At 46.5% G+C, this 23,599-nt stretch overlaps 2 protein-coding genes across 4 annotated transcripts; both read right to left on the bottom strand.

The window, feature by feature from the left end:
- Positions 1 to 1,281: 1,281 nt before the first annotated feature.
- ech1 (enoyl CoA hydratase 1, peroxisomal) lies at positions 1,282 to 9,625 on the bottom strand. 2 transcript variants are annotated; one of them, XM_084445246.1, is made up of 10 exons: positions 9,596 to 9,625; positions 8,327 to 8,492; positions 5,780 to 5,868; positions 5,304 to 5,428; positions 4,045 to 4,093; positions 2,667 to 2,731; positions 2,438 to 2,508; positions 2,235 to 2,306; positions 1,927 to 2,077; positions 1,282 to 1,477 (listed from the first exon to the last, which is right to left on the bottom strand). In XM_084445246.1, the coding sequence occupies exons 2-10, from the start codon at positions 8,458 to 8,460 to the stop codon at positions 1,373 to 1,375; spliced, it is 861 nt and encodes a 286-aa protein (XP_084301372.1). In that variant the 5' UTR covers positions 8,461 to 8,492; positions 9,596 to 9,625; the 3' UTR covers positions 1,282 to 1,372. The 2 variants fall into 2 exon arrangements, with proteins under 2 accessions (XP_084301372.1, XP_084301371.1); XM_084445245.1 differs by lacking the exon at positions 9,596 to 9,625 and adding an exon at positions 8,933 to 9,167.
- Positions 9,626 to 9,918: 293 nt separating this feature from the next.
- On the bottom strand, positions 9,919 to 22,471 carry LOC311314733 (heterogeneous nuclear ribonucleoprotein L-like). 2 transcript variants are annotated; one of them, XM_084445199.1, is made up of 14 exons: positions 22,372 to 22,471; positions 20,951 to 21,069; positions 19,183 to 19,420; positions 18,687 to 18,772; positions 17,570 to 17,666; positions 17,319 to 17,391; positions 14,399 to 14,431; positions 13,579 to 13,647; positions 12,932 to 13,194; positions 12,314 to 12,435; positions 11,587 to 11,791; positions 10,928 to 10,985; positions 10,619 to 10,729; positions 9,919 to 10,326 (listed from the first exon to the last, which is right to left on the bottom strand). In XM_084445199.1, exons 1-14 carry the CDS (start codon positions 22,450 to 22,452, stop codon positions 10,268 to 10,270), a joined length of 1,614 nt encoding a protein of 537 aa, XP_084301325.1. In that variant the 5' UTR covers positions 22,453 to 22,471; the 3' UTR covers positions 9,919 to 10,267. The 2 variants fall into 2 exon arrangements, with proteins under 2 accessions (XP_084301325.1, XP_084301326.1); XM_084445200.1 differs by having other exon boundaries at positions 11,590 to 11,791.
- Positions 22,472 to 23,599: the final 1,128 nt, after the last annotated feature.

Genomic DNA, 23,599 nt, shown 5'->3' with positions numbered 1-23,599 from the left:
ACAAAAGCACAGGGGGTTATTCTGGCACATACAGACACACGGACACAGAAACATGAGGACAGACTTGAGTGTGATTTTATTTCTGAGCCACACTGGGTTACATCAAGACCCCTAAGACTGAAGAGTAGGAAGCACGCTGTCAAGTGTGTGTGTGTGTGTGTGTGTTAACGCCCTAGGGTGAACAATCCCATCCTCTGAGGTCTTACTTACTTCCTTTAATGAGCCAGTATTCATGGTGCGTTCGTTTATAACTGGGAGGTGGCAAATTGCGACTTGCTACTAGGAATGATTAAATAAAACACCGCATGAACTCATAATGGTATATAGCTCGAAAGCACACAGGTCGGAGGTAGGTATTTTGCCACTTGCGACTTGCCTCCGAGCACAAACGAACGCACCATCACTATTGGTGACTGTACCTGTAAATGGCCACTTCCAGAATCACAGAGGAAGACACTGAATCACTACTTTTGTTACTGCAGTGCATGAGTCGTATGAGTCGTATGAGTCGCATGAGTCGTATGAGTCGCATGAGTCGCATGAGTCACGAGTCGTATGAGTCGTATGAGTCGCATGAGTCGTATGAGTCGTATGAGTCGCATGAGTCGCATGAGTCGTATGAGTCGCATGAGTCGTATGAGTCGTATGAGTCGTATGATAAAAAAAAAAACAGGTTGAAAAATTGTGGAATCTTGGTTCAGCTTATCTTTTATTAGAGAAAACATTCATTTGTTCATTTCTATAGAAAACTGCGGCTGGATTAGAGTGAGCATCTAACCTGAACCTTGGAGACCGAGAGGTCAGAGAGATAGAGAGGTGTTTATCTCTCTACAGTTCAACAGACAGACCTGTTTTAGAGAGGTGTGTATCTCTCTACAGTTCAACAGACAGACTTGTTTTTGGGTGATTCTGATGGACATAAAAAGGCACACAAATACGTTCCCTGTGTTCCATTTCAATGTAAATGGTAATCAGTTTAAATCCATCAAGGGGACACTATATGGAATTGCCTGTAGAATTGGGATGCAGGGGATACAGCAGAGCATACTGTACATCTACTGTACTTCAGTCAGACCGTGGCGAGAGACAGGTCAGAGTTCACTTCCAAACACATCCCCTGCTCCTACCCAAAACAGGCATGTGATACAGCATCTCATAGTGGGCAGGAGCAACAGGTCTCAGATACACAGATAATACCTCCCTCCATTGCACCCTCTACCCATCCGTTCCCCACACTGGAGAAGCACAGGTGAGTGCCTCTGTGCCTCCTCAACCCCCTCTAACCCCCCCCCCCCCCCAGGGCCAGACTGGGCCTATCATGGCCAGTTCTGGTTAGAGAGGATTAGGGGAGGTGAGTCCAGCCAGGCCGCTCTCAGAGCTTGGAGAAAGGCACTGTCTTAGGGCTCTTCTTCTCCATGGCAGCCTGGGCTGACTTCATCACATCCTGGGTCTGGAGCATGCTCATGTTCCAAGTAGCCTTTAGAGAGAGAGAGAGAGAGAGGGAGGGAGAGAGAGAGAGAGAGAGGGAGAGAGAGAGAGGGGGAGGGAGGGAGAGAGAGAGGGAGGGAGAGAGAGGGGGAGAGAGAGAGACAGAGAAAGAGAGGGAGAGAGAGAGGAAGGGAGAGAGAGAGAGAGAGAGGGAGGGAGAGAGGGAGGGAGAGAGAGAGGAAGGGAGAGAGAGAGAGGGAGAGAGAGAGAGAGAGAGAGAGAGAGAGGGAGGGAGAGAGAGGGGGAGAGGGAGAGAGAGAGAGAGAGAGAGAGACAGAGAGAGAGAGAGACAGACAGACAGACAGACACATGCAGCATTATAGACTAGACCAGTGGAATATGGTGAACAAATAACTGGATCAAGTTCAGACCATCAACATAAACCATCAATGTTCTCTGAGTTATCTGGTGCTTGTGGGTGCGTTGCGGGGCCCTCACCATGTAGTCCAGGCCCTCGGCCACGCTGTGGTCTCTGGAGTAGATCAGGTTGACCTTGGTGCCCTGCACCGCCACCGGGCTGCGCCCCGCAATCTCCCCCGCCATCTCCAGGGCCCCCGCCAACATGGCCTCCCTGTCCGCAAACACGCGGCTACACAAAGGGGGGTGGGAGGTGAGTTGGCGGAAGCAGGGACATGCACACAGAGACACACACACGCACACACACACACACACACACACACACACACACGGGCAGACACATGGAAACAGTTGAGGGCAAAGGCACGCACGCACACACACTTTCGTACCTGACCAATCCGCTGCTCTTGGCCTCGTCCGCGTACATCTTCCTGGCCGTCAGAGCCAGCTCGTTCACCAGGCTGTACGCAAAGGGAAAAAAAATGTTATAAATGTTATAATAAGCAGTCTTAATGATGTCATAACCGTGCTGTAGCCAGTCATAGCGCTGTTCTGACCACGCCTGGAGCAGTGGACTAAGGGGTCTCTGTACCTGCGGCTCCCGATGACCTTAGGAAGCCTCTGCAGAGTTCCGACGTCTGCCGCCAGGCCGATGTCCACTTCCTGTATGAGAGGAAGACCAATCATATCACTCAGATGCAGACTTGAGACGGAACGGATTGGTGGGCGGTTCTGTCAGTCAAGATCAGGAAATTACAATAGACCGTCTGTCGCCTGTCATATCAATAAAGCTGTATTGCTTGTATTCAAGTCACACCTACCTTGACCTGGAACCAGGCATCCTGAGTGCACAGACGGATGTCACAAGCCGTGATCAGATCCACGCCTGGAACACAGAACACACGCGTCACGAACCAGGAAACTAAACACAGCTACACGACTAGAATATGAATGGTTTAGATTAAATAAAGATCAATCAGGTGCGCTTACAATTTGAAAGATAATGTAGCCAATCCTGTTACACATTACATTACAGTACATTACAGTCATTTAGCAGACGCTTTTATCCAACAATAATTGCATTTAACGTAGGAAGAGCCAATGTACTACTACTTGCCAGAACTCACAAGTGCATCTTCCCTCTAAAACAAGTGACTAAGAGCATAATCTAGTGCTGAAGGCAAAGTGCAAGAATAGCAATCTAAAGTACAGTGCAATATAATATAATACAATAAAATACAATAAGTGCTTAGGAGGGAGGATTGTTGTAGTACTTCTTGAAGAGGTGAGTTTTGAGCCTGCGACGAAAGATGGCCAGCGACTCTGCTGTCCTGACGTCAGTGGGCAGTTCGTTCCACCACTGCGGGGCCAGGACAGAGAAGAGCCGTGACCGTGTCGATCGACCGCAGGGGCCTCGGAGTGACGGGGCAACCAGTCGCCCCGAGGTAGCAGAGTGTAGCAGTCGGGAGGGGGTATAGGGTTTGACCATGGCCTGGAGGTAGGAGGGGGCTGTTCCTTTCATTGCCCTGTAGGCTAGCGCCAGAGTTTTAAACTGGATGTGAGCTGCTACAGGGAGCCAGTGTAGAGAACGGAGGAGGGAAGTTGTGTGGGAGAACTTGGGGTGGTTGAACACCAGGTGAGCAGCAGCTTTCTGGACTAGTTCCAGAGGTTTAATGGCTGACGCCGGCGCCCCAGCGAGGAGGGAGTTGCAGTAGTCCAGGCGGGAGATGACCAGGGCCTGGATGAGTACCTGCGCCGTTTCATCAGTGAGGAAAGGGCGAATCCTCCTGATGTTGTAGAGCATGAATCTGCAGGAGCGTGTGACGGATGTGACATGTGCGGAAAACGACAGTTGGTCATCCAGGGTCACACCCAGATTCCTCGCAGTCCGAGTCGGGGTCACCACTGTGTCTTCAATGGTGATGGCCAGGTCCCGGTGCGAGCAGCCCTTCCCCGGGAGGAACAGCAGCTCAGTCTTGTCCAGATTGAGCTTGAAGTGATGTGTCGTCATCCACTCCGAGATGTCAGCCAAGCACCCAGCTATGCGTGTCTCCACTTGTGTATCAGAAGGGGGAAATGACAGGACCAGTTGGGTGTCATCGGCATAGCAGTGATAGGAGAAGCCATGCGAGCGAATGACAGAGCCCAGAGATGTATTGTAGAGGGAAAACAGGAGCACACCAACGCACACCAACTCACCTCCTCCAACACAGGCTCCATGTATCGCTACCACCACTGGCTTAGGGCACTGCAGGAGAAGAGGAGGACCGGGGGTCGGAAGGGAAGAAAAAACAGAGAAACAGGGAGGGAGGAACGGAGGGAGGAAGGAAGAGTAGAAGAGAGGGGTTAGGGTGTGAAACAAGAATTGGAATTTGAGTTTGAGCTATACTTGGTATGCAGGTTACAGGTTATAGGCACAGCATGCGTCCCCCTCACATACGGGTGTTAACTACATACACTGTTGGGTTATGCCGGGCTCACACTACAGGATATTTAAAATCCTAACCAATTTCGAAATCGGGTTACATCACGCACATAAGGAGAATCTTAACAGACATTCTTCTTGCGCATCTCAAACAAGCACACTCAGCAAGATTTGAAAATAACGGCTCAGCACACACTACAGGATCTTATCGTGCCCGAGGGAGCAACGAACCACTGGTCTCGCTGTCTCACTTGTAAAGTCGGGACGTAATAATCTTAAATATCAAACTTGTTTGATATTATCGGGGCTGCCCCGATGGGTCTGCGAGCCGATCGGGAGGTATAAGATTGGATCTGTAAACCCCTCACATTACAAGATCATCTGGACCGATCATCGGCCCCGACCAACGTTCCAGACCAGATTTCTCCTCCGATTGTCGGGAGGGGTGAATCGGGGATAAATCGGCCCAAAAATCCTGTAGTCTGAGCCCGGCATTAGTGTGAACCAAGGTTATTATAGTTAACGAAAACTAACTAAAAAACGAAAACTAGTTGTGAAAAAACATTTTAGTTAACTGAAATAAAAATAAAAACTAGACTTTAGACTAACTAAAATAAACTAAAATTATTGAGAAAATGTCCTTAGTTTTAGTCTTTTTCATTTCATACATAAGCCTAGTATTTTGGGTGGTTATGAAATCTATCCTCCATTTTATTTAGCTGTGTCCCAGCGCAGGAGTAACCTGACGTGCGCCAGATGGATTGTTTCACATGGAGTGAAACAACATGAGCTTGTGAGATCAGGATAGTCTCACGAGGATAGCACAGAAGAAAAAAAAAACTAATACTGAAACTAATAAAAACTAAACTAAAACTAAGCATTTTCAAAAACTAAAAACTAAACTAAACGAGCAAACCTGCTTTAAAACTAATCAAAACTAAACTGAAATTGAAAACAAAAAGTAAAAACGATATAAAAATAAAAACTAATGAATAAAGCAAAACTATTATAACCTTGGTGTGAAACCACAGACCTTCTCGATGACAGTGAAGGTCTCCTGGTACTTGGAGATGGTGCGTCTCATGTTCCACGAGGTTCTGGCCATGTCGTCTCCCTCTGGCTGCAGCACGTCACTGGCCATGTCCATCAGGTCAATGCCTGCACACACACAGGCACACACACGCACGCACAGGCACGCACAGGCACGCACACACACAGGCACACACACACGCACGCAAGCACGCACACATACGCACACGCACACACCATGGAGGTTTTATAATAGATTAGGGTTAGGCACAGACAGAAAGACAGACAAATAGAACAGTGAGACAGAGACAAAAAGCAGACGGCAGACAGACAGACAGACAGAGAGATAGACAGACAGACAGACAGACAGACAGACGAGAGACAGACAGACAGACAGACAGACAGACAGACAGATCCATCTTGTGTATTTTCAAGGTTCAGTCTGTTATAAGGAGACCCTCAGTGAGAGATCTTTCTTACCAGCAGTGAAAATCTTTCCAGCGCCCGAGACAACCACCACTCTGCAGTCTGGGTCTCCAGAGATGTGAGTAAAACATTCCACCATCTCCCTGGGATGATGGAGAGAGAGAGGATGGAGGGAGGGAGAGAGGATGGAGGGAGGGTGGAGAGAGGGAGGAGAGAGGATGGGGAGAGGGAGGAGAGAGGGAGGATGGAGAAAGGGAGGATGGAGAGAGGGAAGAGAGGGAGGAGGAGAGAGGATGGGGAGAGGGAGGAGAGAGGGAGGATGGAGAAAGGGAGGATGGAGAGAGGGAGGAGGAGAGAGGATGGGGAGAGGGAGGAGAGAGGGAGGATGGAGAAAGGGAGGATGGAGAGAGGGAGGAGGAGAGAGAATGGGGAGAGGGAGGAGAGGGAGGATGGAGAAAGGGAGGATGGAGAGAGGGAGGAGGAGAGAGGATGGAGAGAGGGAGGAGGGAAAGAGGAGGGAGAGGGAGGGTTAAGAGAACACAAACTAGCATGGCGACCAGAGAGAAAATCCTGATCAGAAAACTAAACATGAATGGATGAACAAGGGCCAGTTGGTCTTATGTGCTACTAGTTCCTCCAGCTGAATCCATACATACACTAGCTGTCTCATCCATGACTGGCATTTGGCACTCTGTTATACTTGTATAGCTAAATATTAATGTATATATAACTGCAAAGGAGTAAATATGTCCACGCATACACATGCAACAGCTATAAATAGAGTACACCACTCCCATGCCATGGTCTTGACTCTTTTATAGGGTACCTCCACCTCCACATGTATACATAGTGGGCTAGGGGCTTCAGAGTAGGGCTATGCAATAAAATCCATACAGCAATACATCACAATATTTTTTATGCAATACTATATGGATTTTTGCGGTACTGTATCGATACAGTAAAAAAAAAAAAGTTTTTCCTTTTTTTTGCCCAAGGAAAAAATACACTCTTTGATAAAGTACCATATTATGTAGGCAAGTGTCAAGATTCTCATGATGGCGAAATAATTAAACTGTTATTTGAAAATCACACATTTGCAACAGCCAACTATATCTATAAGGCCTGGAATAGAAGGAAACAAGCAACTTACGCATAGTAGGATGGATCATACACATCACTATGTCCATACCCAAATCTATAAGAAGGTTTGCCTCGCTCTCTCGCCTGTTTTTGTTTGTTTGTTTGTTTTGATCTGTTTATTATATTTTCTATTTGTATATTTTATTTCTATTTTGTTTTCATTAGTGTGTCAGCATGATGGCACCAGAAATGTTTTTGTTAAATAATGTGTCTGAGTCATCCCGTAAGGGATGGGCCATGTTGGAATGGTCAGACACGGAAATAAACATTTCTTTCTTTTTTTCATTCATTCATTCATTCATTCATTCATTCATTCATTCATTCATTCATTCATTCATTCATTCATTCATATACAGAGCAAGACAGAGAATAGATCTAGATATAGAAAATGAAGGATGGAATTTGGTCATAGATACATTATTCATGTTAAATGGATTTAAAATGTCCTTCCATTCCCTCCGCCCTCAGGATCACCTCCAGGGAGCAGGGGGATGGAGGTGTATTTTCAGCTGTATTTTAAATGTTCCAGTAAATTATGTAGAGTATCGCAATGTATTGTATCGTATCGCAATGTATCGATATATATATCCTATTGGGACGCATGTATCATGATACATATCGTATCGTGAGATCCTTGCCAATACCCAGCCCTACTTCAGAGGTGTGGAACAGGGCACAAGCCCCAGAGGGCTTAGCATGAGGGGTAGGGTTTAGTAGATTTGGGACAGGGCCCTATAGTGTCCTACTTCCAGAGGGTTTAGCATGAGGGGTAGGGTTTAGTAGTAGGTTTGGGACAGTGCCCTATAGTGTCCTACTTCCAGAGGGTTTAGCATGAGGGGTAGGGTTTAGTAGTAGGTTTGGGACAGTGCCCTATAGTGTCCTACTTCCAGAGGGCTTAGCATGAGGGGTAGGGTTTAGTAGTAGGTTTGGGACAGTGCCCTATAGTGTCCTACTTCCAGAGGGCTTAGCATGAGGGGTAGGGTTTAGTAGTAGGTTTGGGACAGTGCCCTATAGTGTCCTACTTCCAGAGGGCTTAGCATGAGGGGTAGGGTTTAGTAGTAGGTTTGGGACAGTGCCCTATAGTGTCCTACTTCCAGAGGGCTTAGCATGAGGGGTAGGGTTTAGTAGTAGGTTTGGGACAGGGCCCTATAGTGTCCTACTTCCAGAGGGCTTAGCATGAGGGGTAGGGTTTAGTAGTATATCTGGGACAGGGCCCTATAGTGTCCTACTTTCAGAGGGCTTAGCATGAGGGGTAGGGTTTAGTAGTATATCTGGGACAGGGCCCTATAGTATCTAACTCCAGAAGGCTAAGCCTGTATCATGATACATACACACATTGCCAATACCCAGCCCTACTTGAGGTTTCTTTAGATCCCCTGAGAAGGCTAAGCATGGGGGTTAGGGTTTAGTAGTAGGTTTGGGACAGGGCCCTACAGTGTAGTAGTGTTAGTAGTGTCCTACCTCCAGAAGGCCCGGTTCATGGCGTTGCGTTTCTCGGGGCGGTGCAACTCGACGTGCGTGACGGCGTCTGCCGGGTGTGTGATGGACAAAGTGGTGAAGGGGGGGGTGGGACCCCCAGACGACATGACTCTCATAGCACGGACACCTGGCAGCCACACACACTTGTCTGGCGGAGGGAGAGAGGCAGAGGGAGGGAGAGAGAGAGGGAGAGAGAGAGGGAGGGAGAGAGAGAACAGGTGGGGAGAGGTCAGAAAAGTCAGATGGGGGGAGATAGGAGGGTGAAAGTGTCAGGAGGAGGACAGGGGGGAGTCAATGTACCACACAGACAAGTAAGTCATGCTGCAGTGCATATAGTTCTGAGTATGAAATGTAAGTCAAAACAATGAACAGTTTGTCTGCTGTTTTTGCTCTAACTAACCTATCACCTGGCTAGTTCACATTGCTGAAGGATCTAGCTATAGCTACCAGCTAGCTAAAGGGATCCACTGCCCTTCCTAGTCCCCTACAATGAGTAAATCAAGGGCAAACTTATTCAGATTTCAAGCCTTGCAGCTAGTTAACGTCACATTAGCGTTTGTTTTGAAAGGAGTTAACATTCAAACTTACTTTTCGTTAGACTTGATCTTACAATGAGCGACAACATTGCCCTTTCACCTAGTTCGCGGACCGAAACGTTCACTTGACTTGCTACACGCTAGCCAACCCTGAGCTAGCCGTAAGCTAACTTGGGAATCAACCCAATTGACAAATAAAATAAAAATCCTATGTAAAACTAGAAGTTTATTAAGAAAATCTACTGTAACTTGCGAAATTGGCAGGCTAGCGATACGCAAGCTCACTGTTGTCTTCAACTACGGTGTCCTTGAAGGTCCAGTCGCGTTGCAAAGGAGAGGGGGGGGGGGGGGTTACGGATGGGGTTAGTACAACAATCCTCCCTCCTAAGCACTTATTGTATTGTATTATATTGCACTGTACTTTAGATTGCTATTCTTGCACTTTGCCTTCAGCACTAGATTATGCTCTTAGTCACTTGTTTTAGAGGGAAGATGCACTTGTGAGTTCTGGCAAGTAGTAGTACATTGGCTCTTCCTACGTTAAATGCAATTATTGTTAGTCGCTTTGGATAAAAGCGTCTGCTAAATGACTGTAATGGGCTACGTGTACCGTCACTCCCTACTGGAGACGCTTTGAACGTACAATCGATATTACCATCTAGTGAGGCCACATACTGCTCTTAATATTCCGGTCTATTGTACACGGTGGACTTACCTAAATGCTGAGGTTCAGACACAGATCCATCTTGTGTATTTTCAAGGTTCAGTCTGTTATAAGGAGGCACTTTGCACATGCCCTTTTGCTCCTTTCGTCGCTGATATGGACTACTCCACCTTGTTAATAAATAACCAATTATAATAATCTAATTTGCCTTACTGTCCGGTGTCCGCTTCTGGAACAAGGGGTAGTTTGTGTAAACTAACATTTCCAGTGCTGTACGCTCACTGTGCACTGCGTGGTCAAATGCATGCGTCTACCATAAGAAATAAGTTTACTTCAAATTGATTTTTATTTTTCTTACAACAAAAGAACCACTCTCCCTCCTCTACATATCAACATGGTGTACGCAGGTGCAGTACTGAGTAGGCAGCAATAATAATAAAAAAAAAAAAAAAAGCAACAATTGAACATGGGAGAGCCATCATAAAAGATTCAAAACAATACTTATACAAAAAGCTTGTTTCCTTATTAATCCGTGAGGCATAAAAACAGTTTCTTTTCGATAATGATCACATTTCTTTCATCGTTTATTATGATCTCAATAATACTACCAAAGAATAAGGACAAAACAGTCCCTACAACAAACAGTCTGGTCAACACAGGTGAAATGAAGCTGTAGGGGTGATGGTTTGATGGAAGGTCTCCACGGCGACGGGCGGAGCGTGCTCAGTTGGTGTGCTGGGCGGTGGAGAAGCACAGCTTGAGGGTGTACGGGTAGGGACCAGCTGAGGAAGCAAAACAGAGGGCGTTAGGCATGTCAAGCTCATGGAAAAACTCTAGTCCCATCCTCTGCAACATGTTGGGAATGGTTTAGTCCCAGAGTCCGGGGCCCAGTACCAACCATCTGGGCCTGAGAGCTGATCTAGATATAGATATAGAAATATAGATGAATAATACACCCCGACTACATAACACATCCCTTGGACATTCTATTATGTTTCAGTTCGATTTCTCCCTGAAGTCGAATCTAGATAATTCTGTGCTTTCCTACGCAGAATGTGTTTTGATTGGACGTACTGGAGTTCTTCATCTGGTAGTGATTCATCATGGACAGGGCCTCCATGGCGTCGTTGATGGACTCCCACTCCAGCAGGCCTGACGAGCTGCGCTCACTGGTCGCCGCCCCCCCTGGGTGACATCAAGGTCAATAAAGCGTTACAACGCTACACGGTCACAATCGGATGGTGGTGCTTAGTTACATTTGTAGTTTGATACCTTGATTATTTCAAATTTGAAAGAAAACAGTTGACTTTTCATGGATACTGAAAACGATCATAAAAGTTGTTGTTTTTTTTCCGATGGGACAGTAAATCAAAGTGTACTTGCCTTTTCCTGTGAACAGTTTGATGTTGATGGGGCTCTTGACACCCAGCTCATCGCAGATCTGACGGACAACAGTCATCATTAGACATCAGTTTGAGTGCATAGTATCAGTACTGACTTATGGTGCGTTCGTTTATAACTGGGAGGTGACAAATTGCGACTTGCTACTAGGAATGATTAAATAAAACGCCGCATGAACTCACACTTCCTCGTCGCAAATTCGGATACGTTTCTCAGCCCCCAGTTGCTCGAATGCACTAGATATAACTAGGTAACTGTGATATAATGGTATATAGCTCAAATGCACACAGGTCGGAGGTAGGTATTTTTCCACTTGCTACTTGCCACCTCCGACCACAAACGAACGCACCATTACTAGCTTTTGGGTGTAGTACGAAATATATATATATTTTTAAAAAGTGTACGAAATATATATTTTTTTTTAAAAATATAATAATAAATATAATTTTGGCGATTTCTTTAGTCCTCTTGCCAAAATGTATGTATGTACATGTCCTAATGAACTGCTGCCTCTTGGCACCAAAGCAAAGCAGATTTTGATCTCAATAACACTAATCCTAGAACTCCCCTAACTTAAAATGTCCAACTATAAAACACAATGTTGGGGACATAAATGAGTTGGGAAATGTCCCATGTGCTACCACCTGGGAAAAGATCTCCACCGAGGCGTCGGGCTGGGCGTTGAAGAAGTGCAGCACGTTGCTGGGGTGCTGGATGCGGTTCTTGGCGGCCTGCTCCGGGGAGGTGAAGCGGTTGTTGCGGGAACCGTGGAAGTCTTTGAAGCTGGTGGAGCCGTCCTCCAGCTCGTAGGACTGGCCCGGCATGATGGCCTGCTGCTTGGACACGCTGAGGAGAAACGTGTGGAAGAGGCAGGAGACGGACTTAGTAAAAACCCACTAGACTAGCTGGGCGGCTGTGGCTCAGTGGTAGACCGATGATCGTCAGTTCGGCGATTCGAATCCCGGCTACTCCTGTCCACATGCCTTGGGCAAGACACTGAGCCCCACATTGCTCCCGATGAGCAGGCTAGCACCTTGAATGGTAGCTGCCGACATTGGTGTGTGAATATGTGTGAATTAATGGGTGAATGAGAGTCCATCGTAAAAGCACTTTGGATAAAAGCGCTGTATTAGTGCAGTTCATTTACTAGCTTCATAACAGAAAATATACATCTAGACCTCTCATGAGCCGATACCTAGTTTATGGCAAACGAATCAGACTCTAACTCATGGCAGCAATCTAACCAAGAGAGAGAGAAGGATGAGACTATAAATAGGATGAACTATCGGTTAAGAGTCATCAGAAGGAGGAGGAGGGAGGGAGGAAGAGCTTCAGCAGGTCAGGTAGTACAGTCTACTTCCTTCTCACCAGACGTTGAGCTTCTGTCCGAACAGGAAGTTGTTGTTGAGGTGTGTGATGGCGCGGTCCACGGCATAGCAGTCTCCCATCTCCACCATGGCTGCCCCTGGCTTGCTCTTCATGAACTTCACCTGGGGGAGAGGTGACAGGGGTCACACATGGGTCACAGACAGATGGGGGCTGCTCTCAGTAGAGTCGTCATCATATCAAATCAAAACCATTAAATTACCTTCTTAAGCACCTATTGTATTTTAGATTGCTATTCTTGCACTTTGCCTTCAGCACTAGATTATGCTCTTAGTCGCTTGTTTTAGAAAGATGCTCGTGAGTTCTGGCAAGTAGTAGTACATTGGCTTCTCCTACGTTAAATGCAATTATTGTTACTCGCTTTGGATAAAAGCATCTGCTAAACGACTAATGTAAAATTTAATGTAGCAAATGCAAAACTGCCACATGACCTGCTTCAATGAAAAGTGGGTTTCTTCCTGCTAAGCTTAAGAGTTGGATTGAATAAAACAGGGTACTACTGCCACCTACAGGACAGGAGTAGCATAACAAGCCTCGAGTCTCATCATAGGGCTGTTACTAGTAGAGTACCATTTTCAGCTCCACCCCCCCATCACTCACCCTCTCCACGTTGCCATAAAGACAAAAGACGTTGAAGACTCTGTCAGCGTTCATCTTGAGGGGTTCCAGGCCATACACCATGACGACGGGGGAGTCGGCGTGGGCGCTGTATTCGCCGGGGGGCGGGGGAGGGGGGCCGTACCCCGGGGCCCCATAGCCCCCCCGCCCGCCCCTCCCTCTCATCGGCGGACCCATGCGGCGACCCTCGTGGGGAGGCGGGCCGTAGCTCTCGTCGTATCCGTACCCGTAGCCACCCTGTCCGCCTACGGCGCCATGGGAGGGGGACAGGACAAGACAGGGGATGAACAAACAAGTGTCAAGTATAAAGAAAACAAAAACGAAGGATTTTCCCGTCACTATGATCAAGCCCGTGTCCAGTAAGACTGGTACAGTTGGTACTGTATCATCTAACAGATAAAAGACGAGTTTCGACTAAACAGCACCACTTAGCAGCCACTGTGTGGGAGTTAACCCGCTATACAAGTCTTAGTGCACTGTACTGAACACATGGTGTGAACAAAGGGCTCAGGTTTTAGGAGGTAGCCAACTTCCCAACGCCACCGGAAAAATGAGCAGAGGTTTTTCACTAGCGTGAGAGTTGCGTCTGTGTGTACGTGTGTGAATCCCGGGGAGGCCGAGAGGCTTACCATACTCTGGAGGGTGGTCTCCAAGCAGAGCCGGCTGTCTCTGGCGCTTGTTGGGGTTGGCGTTCACATCTAAGAGCGAGGAGCAGGAGGAGGTGCACAGGGAGGAAAGAGAAAGGAAGACGGGATAGAGGAGGGGAGGGGCAACAACAGATAAATGTGCAAGAAGCGACAGGAAACATGGCCTGTCAATCAGATGTGTAAAACACAGAAGAAAAAAATAACCATTTGCTTCACCCACGCACTAAGCCTACCTGATTAGAATCAGCTGGTTTAGAGCCCAGCAGATACACGCTTAGTATTGTTGTTCTGAAGCCAGATTTTACACCTCGGCTGCCAATACGGAGTAGATATTCAACGTTGAAAGAAATTAAATCCCCGTCTATAGCAAGCCAATTTTAGCGCAAGTCGTTACACCCTGCAACACTAATCCCAAAACTGCACTTTAGCCTATCAACTGCTTTTCAACTAGGTCATTAAGATTGGGCCAGTTTCTGTAACATAAAAATTGGTTGAAATCAGTATTGCCACACTAAAGATTCACTGTAATCAGGTGATGAATGACATGCGCTTGGCAGTAAATGCATAGCTGAGCAAATGAACAGAACCAAAGCTAGCTAACATGAATGCTAACGCTAAGCTAAACAGTGACAAGCTAACTTTAGTACAGCCTAATGGTTGAGGAGGATGGGGAAAGGGGATTGGCTTGTGGCGGGTGAGGGAGGGAGGGAGGGGATTGGCTTGTGGTGAGGGAGGGAGGGGATTGGCTTGTGGTGAGTGAGGAGAGGGGGAGCGGCTAGCTAACAGTGAAGCGCACACACACCTGAATTGCTCCCATTGCCTTCTGCCTCAGCATCTGTACAGGTACACATATCATACAAAGTCAAGCTCAGGTACATTCACCTACACATTACAACACAGGTGTTCAGATCAGAATGAATGTTAAACTTTTAAACATTTGTTGGCTTCTTCCACATCAGAACTGGGTCAACTGAAGCCTACTTTACCACAGCTATACAATCGACAGTGCTGTCTAACGGCGAACAGGGATATCGGAGCGAAGATAACTGAAAATACACAAATACTGCGGCAACCATAACCTTGTGTTTGTAACTAAATCGTTCTGGATGTATGCACCCTGATGTGCATTTTGAGTGAATTCTCTCTAAAATTGAATTCACTCAAATTGAAAATGAATTCTAAACACCAGTTTTATTCAGTTTGCTCATCCACATTATACACCATATCCAGATCACTGGGTGATGCTATGGTCACCCAGTGCCCACCGCTTAGCAGATGGGTTCACAATTGTAAAAAGCACAACTTGAAGGCAAAACAATCTACCGGCAGAGTAGTTGAGTGAACAAACGGCAGGACAATACTGGGGGCTCCGCCTGCACAGAGCCCTCACACAAAACACATCCCCTTCAAAAAACACACTGCTTAGGGGCCTAAAATGGAGTCACTTCAAAATCATGTGGTGGAGAGAATCTTGAGTGTTGGGAGGTGTTGTGCTGCGACAGTTGCCCAAAAAACGGGGGGAGCAGATTACTTACAGCGTGGACACAACATTTGCAGTTACTTGGCACCCCTCTATCTCTCCATCCATGTTCGTTTCATCTTTCCATCCTCCACTCATCCCTCCATTCCAGGGGGGGGGGGGCACTAGAGCACCTTTTCCACCATTTGGAACCACCTTGATTCCTTTATCAAGTAGTAATTCCCATTGGTCCATCCTCCAAGCTGCATATCCTCCTTACCATTGGTTGGCCACTGAGCACATTTCCCAGTTTGGGGAGGGAGGATCTTCCTCTCTAGGCGTAAATTGCCACACCTGCATCACATGGAAGGTGTTACATAGGTGGTAGCAAGATGTCAACATCTCACAATGGAGCTGTACTCAGAAAGAGAAGGGGGGGGGGGGGTAAGCTAGACAGGGAAGTATGCTACGTAGCAAGAACAGAACAGGTAGGAAGAGAGGGAAGAACATAGGAGGCACAGGAGAACAGCCGAGTCCGCGGGGTGGTGATGCGTGGGCGGCTAGGTATCTGTGGGTCACAATAGGCCTGTCTGAATGTGCCTGTAATGCTCGCTGGTGTTGTCAGCAGTGTCTTCTTCCATCAGCTGTGATTCGCTACAGCCTGACCAATGGGAATCAGTAGGGTCATCGACATCAGAGGTGGAGTGAAGGATTCTGGATGTTGTTGTTGTTGTTTGGTTGTTGTGAACAATGTCCCATTGCCGTGTTGATAAACACCTGGAACAGCACGTGGAATGGCACGCGGACGGGGCTGCCGACAGCCTGGTTCATTATCAGTATGGTTGATAAGTTGTAGTGTTCTGCCACCCCTGTTCCATCTATCACTACTAGATTAACCTGTCTTTCTTCACATCTAGATGATTATCAGTCGATCAGACAATGTTCCATTGCATCAGTGGTTTTAGGTGGTGATGACAATTCACAGGTGTTGTTTTTGGGTGGAGAGGGCGTGGGGGGGGGGGGGGCAATGGAAAAGGGTTGGAGAAGTAAACATTACGCCACTTCTCCCCGCCGCCAGCCCGAGTGGAGAAATGTGTCGCACTGTTAAGAGATGCAGCGTGTCTTCTTGGGAGGTGCGGAGGAGATGAGGAGTGTTGGAGGGAGGTATGGTATCAGTCAGTGCTAGCACGCCATGTCGGACCAGTCAGTCTCTGCGCCTTCCTTACTCTCGTGTCAGAGGGCTCAATCAATGGACTGTGCAGTGTCTCTTCTGTTCCCTACGGAGAGTGGATGTGTCCTCGAGAAGTGGATTGGATGTTGACGTTGTTGTTGTTGTGTTGTTGACGGCAACAATGTGTCTGTCTCTCTCCGTTGCAAGTATTTGAAATGTGCTGTTGTCATCGTTTGCTCGTGTCCCAACGAGTGTGATCAGTTGTAGCTTTTGTAGATGAGATCAGTACGCTGTATAGATGTAGTTGAGGTCTAACCAACCACCTGTTGAGGCCTGACCAGCCACCTGTTCCGTAGGTGCGTTAGAGGCAGCTGGATGTGACGAGTCTCGACTGACAGACTGGTCTGGCAAACTCACAAATGTAGTCGTCCTTCACAAAGACGGCAGACTAAACAGTGTCAGAGTAACAGTCTAATAATAAATGAGTTGCCAAACCACATAGCAGCCTGTCCCTCGTCACGACCGGCCTGCGGGTGTTGAAAGATCCGTGTCGCCACCCTGGCCCAGAACCTAGGACATTGTTAATACCCAGATTCCCACCACAGGCCGACTTCCTCAGCCGGGTCAAACTGGACCCCATAAGGCAAACAGACAAGCCAGCCTAGTAGGAATTTCAAGTGACTAGCTCGTCCGGCTGGGGAATGTGAGATGTGTTAACTCTATGTTAGGGCGCGGTCAGGAACTGCAGCGAGTGAAGCTGTCCGTCTGTCCGTCCATCCAGCTGCCTCTAGACCCCTACTGTGTCTGTCTGCACGACACCGACGGTCAACGCCTCAAACGCTTCAATCATAACGCCACCGAGACAAGACCCGAGCTCCTCTGAGAAGCGGTAGACGGTAAAGCCCAACCCATTTCCTGTGCTTGGCAGGGGGGCGCTGATCCGGGAACTCACGCTTGAGCATGGTCAGTGCACGGTGGCGTTACCCTTGAAGACCTAAACACCCCCCCCTCCCTCCCTCCCTCAAACCCCAAACAGTGGCAGTAAGGGTACTGGGCGGAGTCAGAAGGAACCAGTCAGGTGTGTGTGTTCACCTTGGCCGCCCAGGTTGGGGTTGGTGTAATCCCAGGTGTCCTGGTCGTTCTTGAACACATTGAGGCGCGTTGGCTGAGGGGAGAACAAAAATGAGTCTGCGTCACGACCAAAAACTCACCACATGTGTGCGTAACCCAATACTTCCTTTTATTCATAAAGCACTCTCCACTCTGAGACAATATGATCTCCAGTTCTGTTCTCAACGGGCTTTTGCACTGAATAACTTTAGTATTAGCCTGTGTTCCCTTACCTTGGCGTACTCGATCTTCAGCGTGCAGCAGCCAGAGTAGATGTCGGCTCCGTTGAGGGAGGCCTTGGCCCGCTGTGCGCTCTGCACGGAGTCGAACGTGGAGCCAGGGAGTCAAGGACATAACGGGAGAGCAGAGCCAGGCCACAAGAACAGGGCGCAGAGTGCCAGGCGCACCTCCAACACTGGTTTAAGGGCCCGGAATTTCTGAGCCCCGTGTCAAAACAATCAAGCGTCTCGTTACGTCTATCAACACTAGTGTTGTACAATGAAAGACAGATTGGCAGAAGGGAGGTATGTGGTGAGCGTACAGTCAACAGAGGATTCCTGAGATCTTACGGGATTGGAAAGGCTTCCAGACAGCGAGAGGCATGTGGTAAAGGCGGTCAGTCGACAATATATTTTACGGTTAAACTGTTCTAATTACCGCACTGTGTTTCCTGTCTACATGATGATTATATAATAGATTCGCTATTCTAATGTCTACAATAGAGGTACTGGGTTCAAACCAAGGTTATTATAGTACTAAAAAACGAAAACTAGGTGTGAAAAAACATTAGTTTACTGAAATAAAAAAAAAAACTAGACTTTACAAAAAAAAAAAAACTAACTAAAACTGTATTGTGTGTTTACAAAACTAACTAAAATAAACTGAAATTATAGAGAAAATTTCCTTAGTTTTAGTCTTTTTCATTTCATACATAAGCCTAGTATTTTGGGTGGTTATGAAATCTATCCTCCATTTGTTTTAGCTGTGTCCCAGCGCAGGAGTAACCTGACGTGCGCCAGATGGATTGTTTCACATGGAGTGAAACAACGTGAGCTCACGAGATCAGGATAGTCTCACGAGGATAGCACAGAAGAATAAAAAAACTAATACTGAAACTAATAAAAACTAAATTAAAACTAAGCATTTTCAAAAAATAACTAAACTAAACTAGCAAACCTGCTTTAAAACTAATCAAAACTGAAATTGAAAACAAAAAGTTAAAACGATATAAAAATAAAAGCTAATGAAAAAAGCTAAAGTATTATATAACCTTGGTTCAAACTCATTTTTACCAATCAACTTTCACAAACTTCCCGTTCACTTGTGTTCCTCTCATCAGTAAAAGGATATTCAACCATGGCCTGGACACCGTTCTTCCTGAAGATCACAATCCTCTGGACGGGGCCACAGTTGTTGCAGATGGTGTAGAGGACATCCTGAAAACACACATTAACCCTTTTAATACCACCACGTCACCGGAAACATTTAAAAAAATATCTAACAAATATTTACAAAATATCTAACAAATCTCAAAAATTCCTCACTCCAACAATTGCTGAAAGCTGAGAAACTGCGCTTTCTAGTATTATAGGGAAAATCCTATTAATATTCGAAATGTTGTCACTGTATTTTCAGGGTTAAAAGGGTTAAGACACACTGAGAATCACACACACACGTGCACTACACGGACAATGATCGTTCAATGTCAGATAAGACACACAAGACAATCACTAAACACCAGCACGGTTAACGGACACACAATCACTGAACATCAACACGCCTGCCAGCTATCACTCATGGGGATGAAAGGGAGGAGGGGCTTTGAGAGCAGCGAATGTGCCGTTACCGTGGTGACGGGGTAGATGGGGTTCATGATGGTGAGCAGCAGCACGTTGTTGACGCTGCGGGCGTCGTCCGGGTCGCCCGGCCTGGAGATCTTCTGGCTGGTGGAGTAGTTGATGAAGGCGGGGTGGCCGGCGATGTACACCTGGTTATCGTTGGCGTAGGTGACGGCCGTGGACGAGCCATTCATGTCCTCGTACTCCACCAGGGCCTGGCGCTTCTTCGGCATCACCACCACGTAGCTGTGAGGGACATTAGAGGAACTTAACACATGCGTACGGTCGCGGGAACTCTTGGAAGGAAGGGACCTTAGAAGAAGAATCTCCATCACGTGTAAGAAAACTAAAAGCAGTAGGTGGGTACATACAGGAACCTCAAGTATCAATTACGTTTCCATATGCAAGATATACCTCAACAACACAGTTCAACTGATGACAAATTAATAATTGCGATCATTTTGCATGATATTCCAATTGCAGTTAATAACTGTGGTGCCACGTTCACATAAAAACAAGGTCAGAGGTACTGCAACAGCTGTTCTACACTGTTGGCACAGTATCTGTGCCTCAAGGTTATTGGTCATTCCAATTTCACAACCAAGCTGCTGGTTTGATTCCCACTGGGCAATGTCTAATAAAACTGTATTGGAACCAGGGTTTCCGTTGGTGTGTGCTATATGCTAGGCTTCCAAGATTCACATGCACTATAGATGTCTCACCGGGAAGCATTTCACTTGATTTAGTCATCTTTACTTATGACTTATGTCTGTAGGCTACTAAGATGTTTATGGTATTAATCCACATAATGCAAGTGGTTAGTTTGTTTGGGAGTGTTGAGTTTCAAATTTTCTCTTTTGCCCTTTTCATCAATAATATATTTATAAGCGCGTCTAATTGCCTGTCAAATCAACGCCTACTTATTCGGACTCTGAGGATCAGGAGGACATAACCGTTTATTGAGGAACAATTGATTGGCAGGCTGGGTTGTATAAAGAAATACCACATTGCATGTAGTCTAGATTTATAACATTAAGGCAAGGCTAGACACGTTATGGTAGCCTGGCCTCTCGCTCGCTATGGTGGTCCGCTAGGCCGACGATGCTACGGCTGTGTCATTCATCGCATAGGCCTTTAGCCTACACATTAAAAAAAACAAATTAATAGTTGTTTTTTTGTATAGAAGGAATCAAGAATGTGGAAATATAATTTTTGCCTATTTTAATACAATTCAAATTGTGCTTAGAGAGAATCCTTTTCAATGGACATGATGACTGGAGAGTTTTAAATATTGGACTTCCAACAAACTTTCCCGGACAAAAACCGGTAATTACCAGTTAATGGAACCCCTGATTGTACTGTGAGTAACCCAGTAAAGTCCTTCAGACCAACAAATTTTCCCGGACAAAAACCGGTAATTACCAGTTAATGGAACCCCTGATTGTACTGTGAGTAACCCAGTAAAGTCCTTCAGACCATTTACTCAAACTGGTTTATTTATCTTTTCCTATTCCGTAAAGCACTGTGTGCTACATTTGCTTGTATGAACATGTGCTATATAAATAAAATAGACTGACATGCTTTTAACAACGCGCACGCGCCCACCCATTCCTTAGGAGCGTAGGCTGTTTGGCTGTGCGTCAGGAGCGTAGGCTGTGCATGTACACAGAAATAAATGCAGCGCCAGAAATCACGCAGACGCATTGCTGAACAGCAAATATATTGCGGGCTTACATGGATTGGCTAAAAGGCACGTCCATCACAATCGCCCCTCACCTGATAGGTCCGAACTCCTGCAGGGCCTCCACTAGGTCCGCCTCCGTGATGCCGTCCACCAGGCCCCTCACGTGCACCACCACAGAAGGAAGGGTCTTGTGCGGGTCATCATAGCCCTCCTGCAACAATTTGAGAAAGGAGAAATAACTAGTTATAAGTAAGATCATGTGTGGCAAAAATAATGTGTCAAATGATGCATTAACAGGCAGAACAGTACCATGAATATAACGTTAGCCTCGAATTATGACACTTCTCCAAAGTCATCCATTTTATTTTCCCTACTTTTTGTTCATTTTATGTCTATTTTATGTGAAGCACCCTGTGCATGTAATTTCCCTGTTCCCTGTACATTAATATACGCACTGCATCCCTTCACGTTATTGTACGTACTGTAACCCTTACAAAATGAGGCATTCGTTAAGTGTGCCTTAACCGACGGGGGGAGGGGGTCGCTCCAACTAAAAAAAAATGTTGCTGGTCACACAGAATCAGCTAACATAAGGCCTCAAACAACCCAATCTTTCAATCTCGCTTTTCTTTATTTGACGTTACGTACACGGTCATAGCGTATGTAGTGTTCAGTCGGCTTTTTCTTATATATATTTAGTCATGTGCTGGGGAACATAAAACCAACTTTATCGTTCGTTCAGCCGTCGACTTCCTGGCAAGACCGTTTGAACAAAGCGATGCTAGCCAGCTAGACAAGCTAACGGCTAGGCTACCTAGCATCGTTCAGTAACAAGCTAACGTGAGCTAGGCTACCTAGCATGGTTCAGTCACAAGCTAACGTGAGCCAGGCTACCTAGCATCGTTCAGTAACAAGCTAACGTGAGCTAGGCTACCTAGCATGGTTCAGTCACAAGCTAACGTGAGCCAGGCTACCTAGCATCGTTCAGTAACAAGCTAACGTGAGCTAGGCTACCTAGCATCGTTCAGTCACAAGCTAACGTGAGCTAGGCTACCTAGCATCGTTCAGTCACAAGCTAACGTGAGCTAGGCTACCTAGCATCGTTCAGTAACAAGCTAACGTGAGCTAGGCTACCTAGCATCGTTCACTAACAAGCTACATTGTGGCGTGGCCCGAATGGCGCCTCCCATTCATTCAAAGCAAGAAGAAACATTTATAAAGGATAAAAAGATTACTAGATAACGCTAACGTTGATTTGTGCTCGCAATAGAGATCCACAGCCCGGGTTTACACAGAAGCAGAATCAATAAGACGGGTTTTGCTGAGTAATAGATCGTATTAAACGCTTCTGCCCGTTCTCTTGCTAGCTGGCTGAGGTTAGCTGGGCTCTTTATGGCCATGACGCCATATGTCCATGACTTGTCTGCTTCGTTTCAGGTAAAACACATTAAAGAGTGCGTACAAATGCATCCTTACTGATTTTAACACTATTTTTCTCGGAACAATCACTTACCGTAGCCATTCCGTCGTCGGTTTTTTGTCTTTTCGTTGCCCTACCGCCTTCGCTGTAATAACGGCCCGTCTGCGTAGCCATGTTGTCCCAGATAAAAAGGTTGATAGTGGTGACGGAGCGAAATGGACGGAAAAAGTCAAGAGAAGGACACTCCTTTGGACCCGCCCCACAGCCCGCTGCGTGCTCCGATTGGCGGACCGCGCACGTCAATCTCCAAGCGATATGAACTAGCAACCAATGATAATGCTCGGTACACAGGCAGGCAGCTCATGATTGGAAGAGGAAAAACTCAATCAAACTCTAGCGCTTAAAACAATGACGCGATTGCTTGTATGGAAAATAAAACCTAGAATTAACGAACGAATCGCATAAAATAAACAAATACCATATGCCGTAGCTGTGTAGAAGCACAGGGTAGTGGGGTGATGGAAAAATTGTGGTAGTACCTGGCTGAGTGTTGTGTATGTATGTATGTATGTATGTATGTATGTATGTATGCGTATATTCAATATTGTACACTATGTACATATTTCTCGAACTATTATATTCTTTACTCTGTATAGTCTAATCTCACTACATACAGATCTCATTGGTCTCATCTCCGAGGGCGACGAGGCAGCCTATAATCTGCTCAACGTCTGGAGCTCAACGCTCTCAACACAGTGGAGATGATTGTAGATTTAAGAAAGAAACCAGCCCCCCTCCCCCTCCATCACACTGAATGACACCCCAGTGACCACTGTTGACTCCTTCTGCTTCCTGGCCACCACCACTATCTCTCAGGACCTCAAGTGGGAGCTGCCCGTGCACCACTTGCACACGACCACATACAGTAGCCTACCATAACGGCACATACATCGCACATAATGCTGCTCATCCACCACTATACACTCTGCACACTCACTGTACATAAACTCACCACACTAGTATGTACATTGCATTTGTACCACCCCCTTTTTTTTTAGTATATCATAATTTGCACAATGCACTGTTTTGTTTGCACTTTTTGCATTTGCAGTTTTTGTACTGTTTTTGCACTGTCCTGTCCTGTTCTGTACCCTGTCCTATGCCGTCTGCAACAGCGTATGTCTTAACCCTAGTCAAACTCCTAGTATGTGTGAACCATGGCTAATAAACATATTGAACGCCCAGCAGGTTACTTGAGGGAAGGTGAGGACGACTTGGAGGCGCTGAGGACACAACTCAAAACAACTGCACAATGTCCTTT

This window comes from Borostomias antarcticus (genome assembly GCF_949987555.1).
Source record: "Borostomias antarcticus genome assembly, chromosome: 1".
In the NCBI taxonomy this organism is placed as follows: domain Eukaryota; kingdom Metazoa; phylum Chordata; class Actinopteri; order Stomiiformes; family Stomiidae; genus Borostomias; species Borostomias antarcticus.
This window is presented reverse-complemented; position numbering and strand designations above follow the sequence as displayed.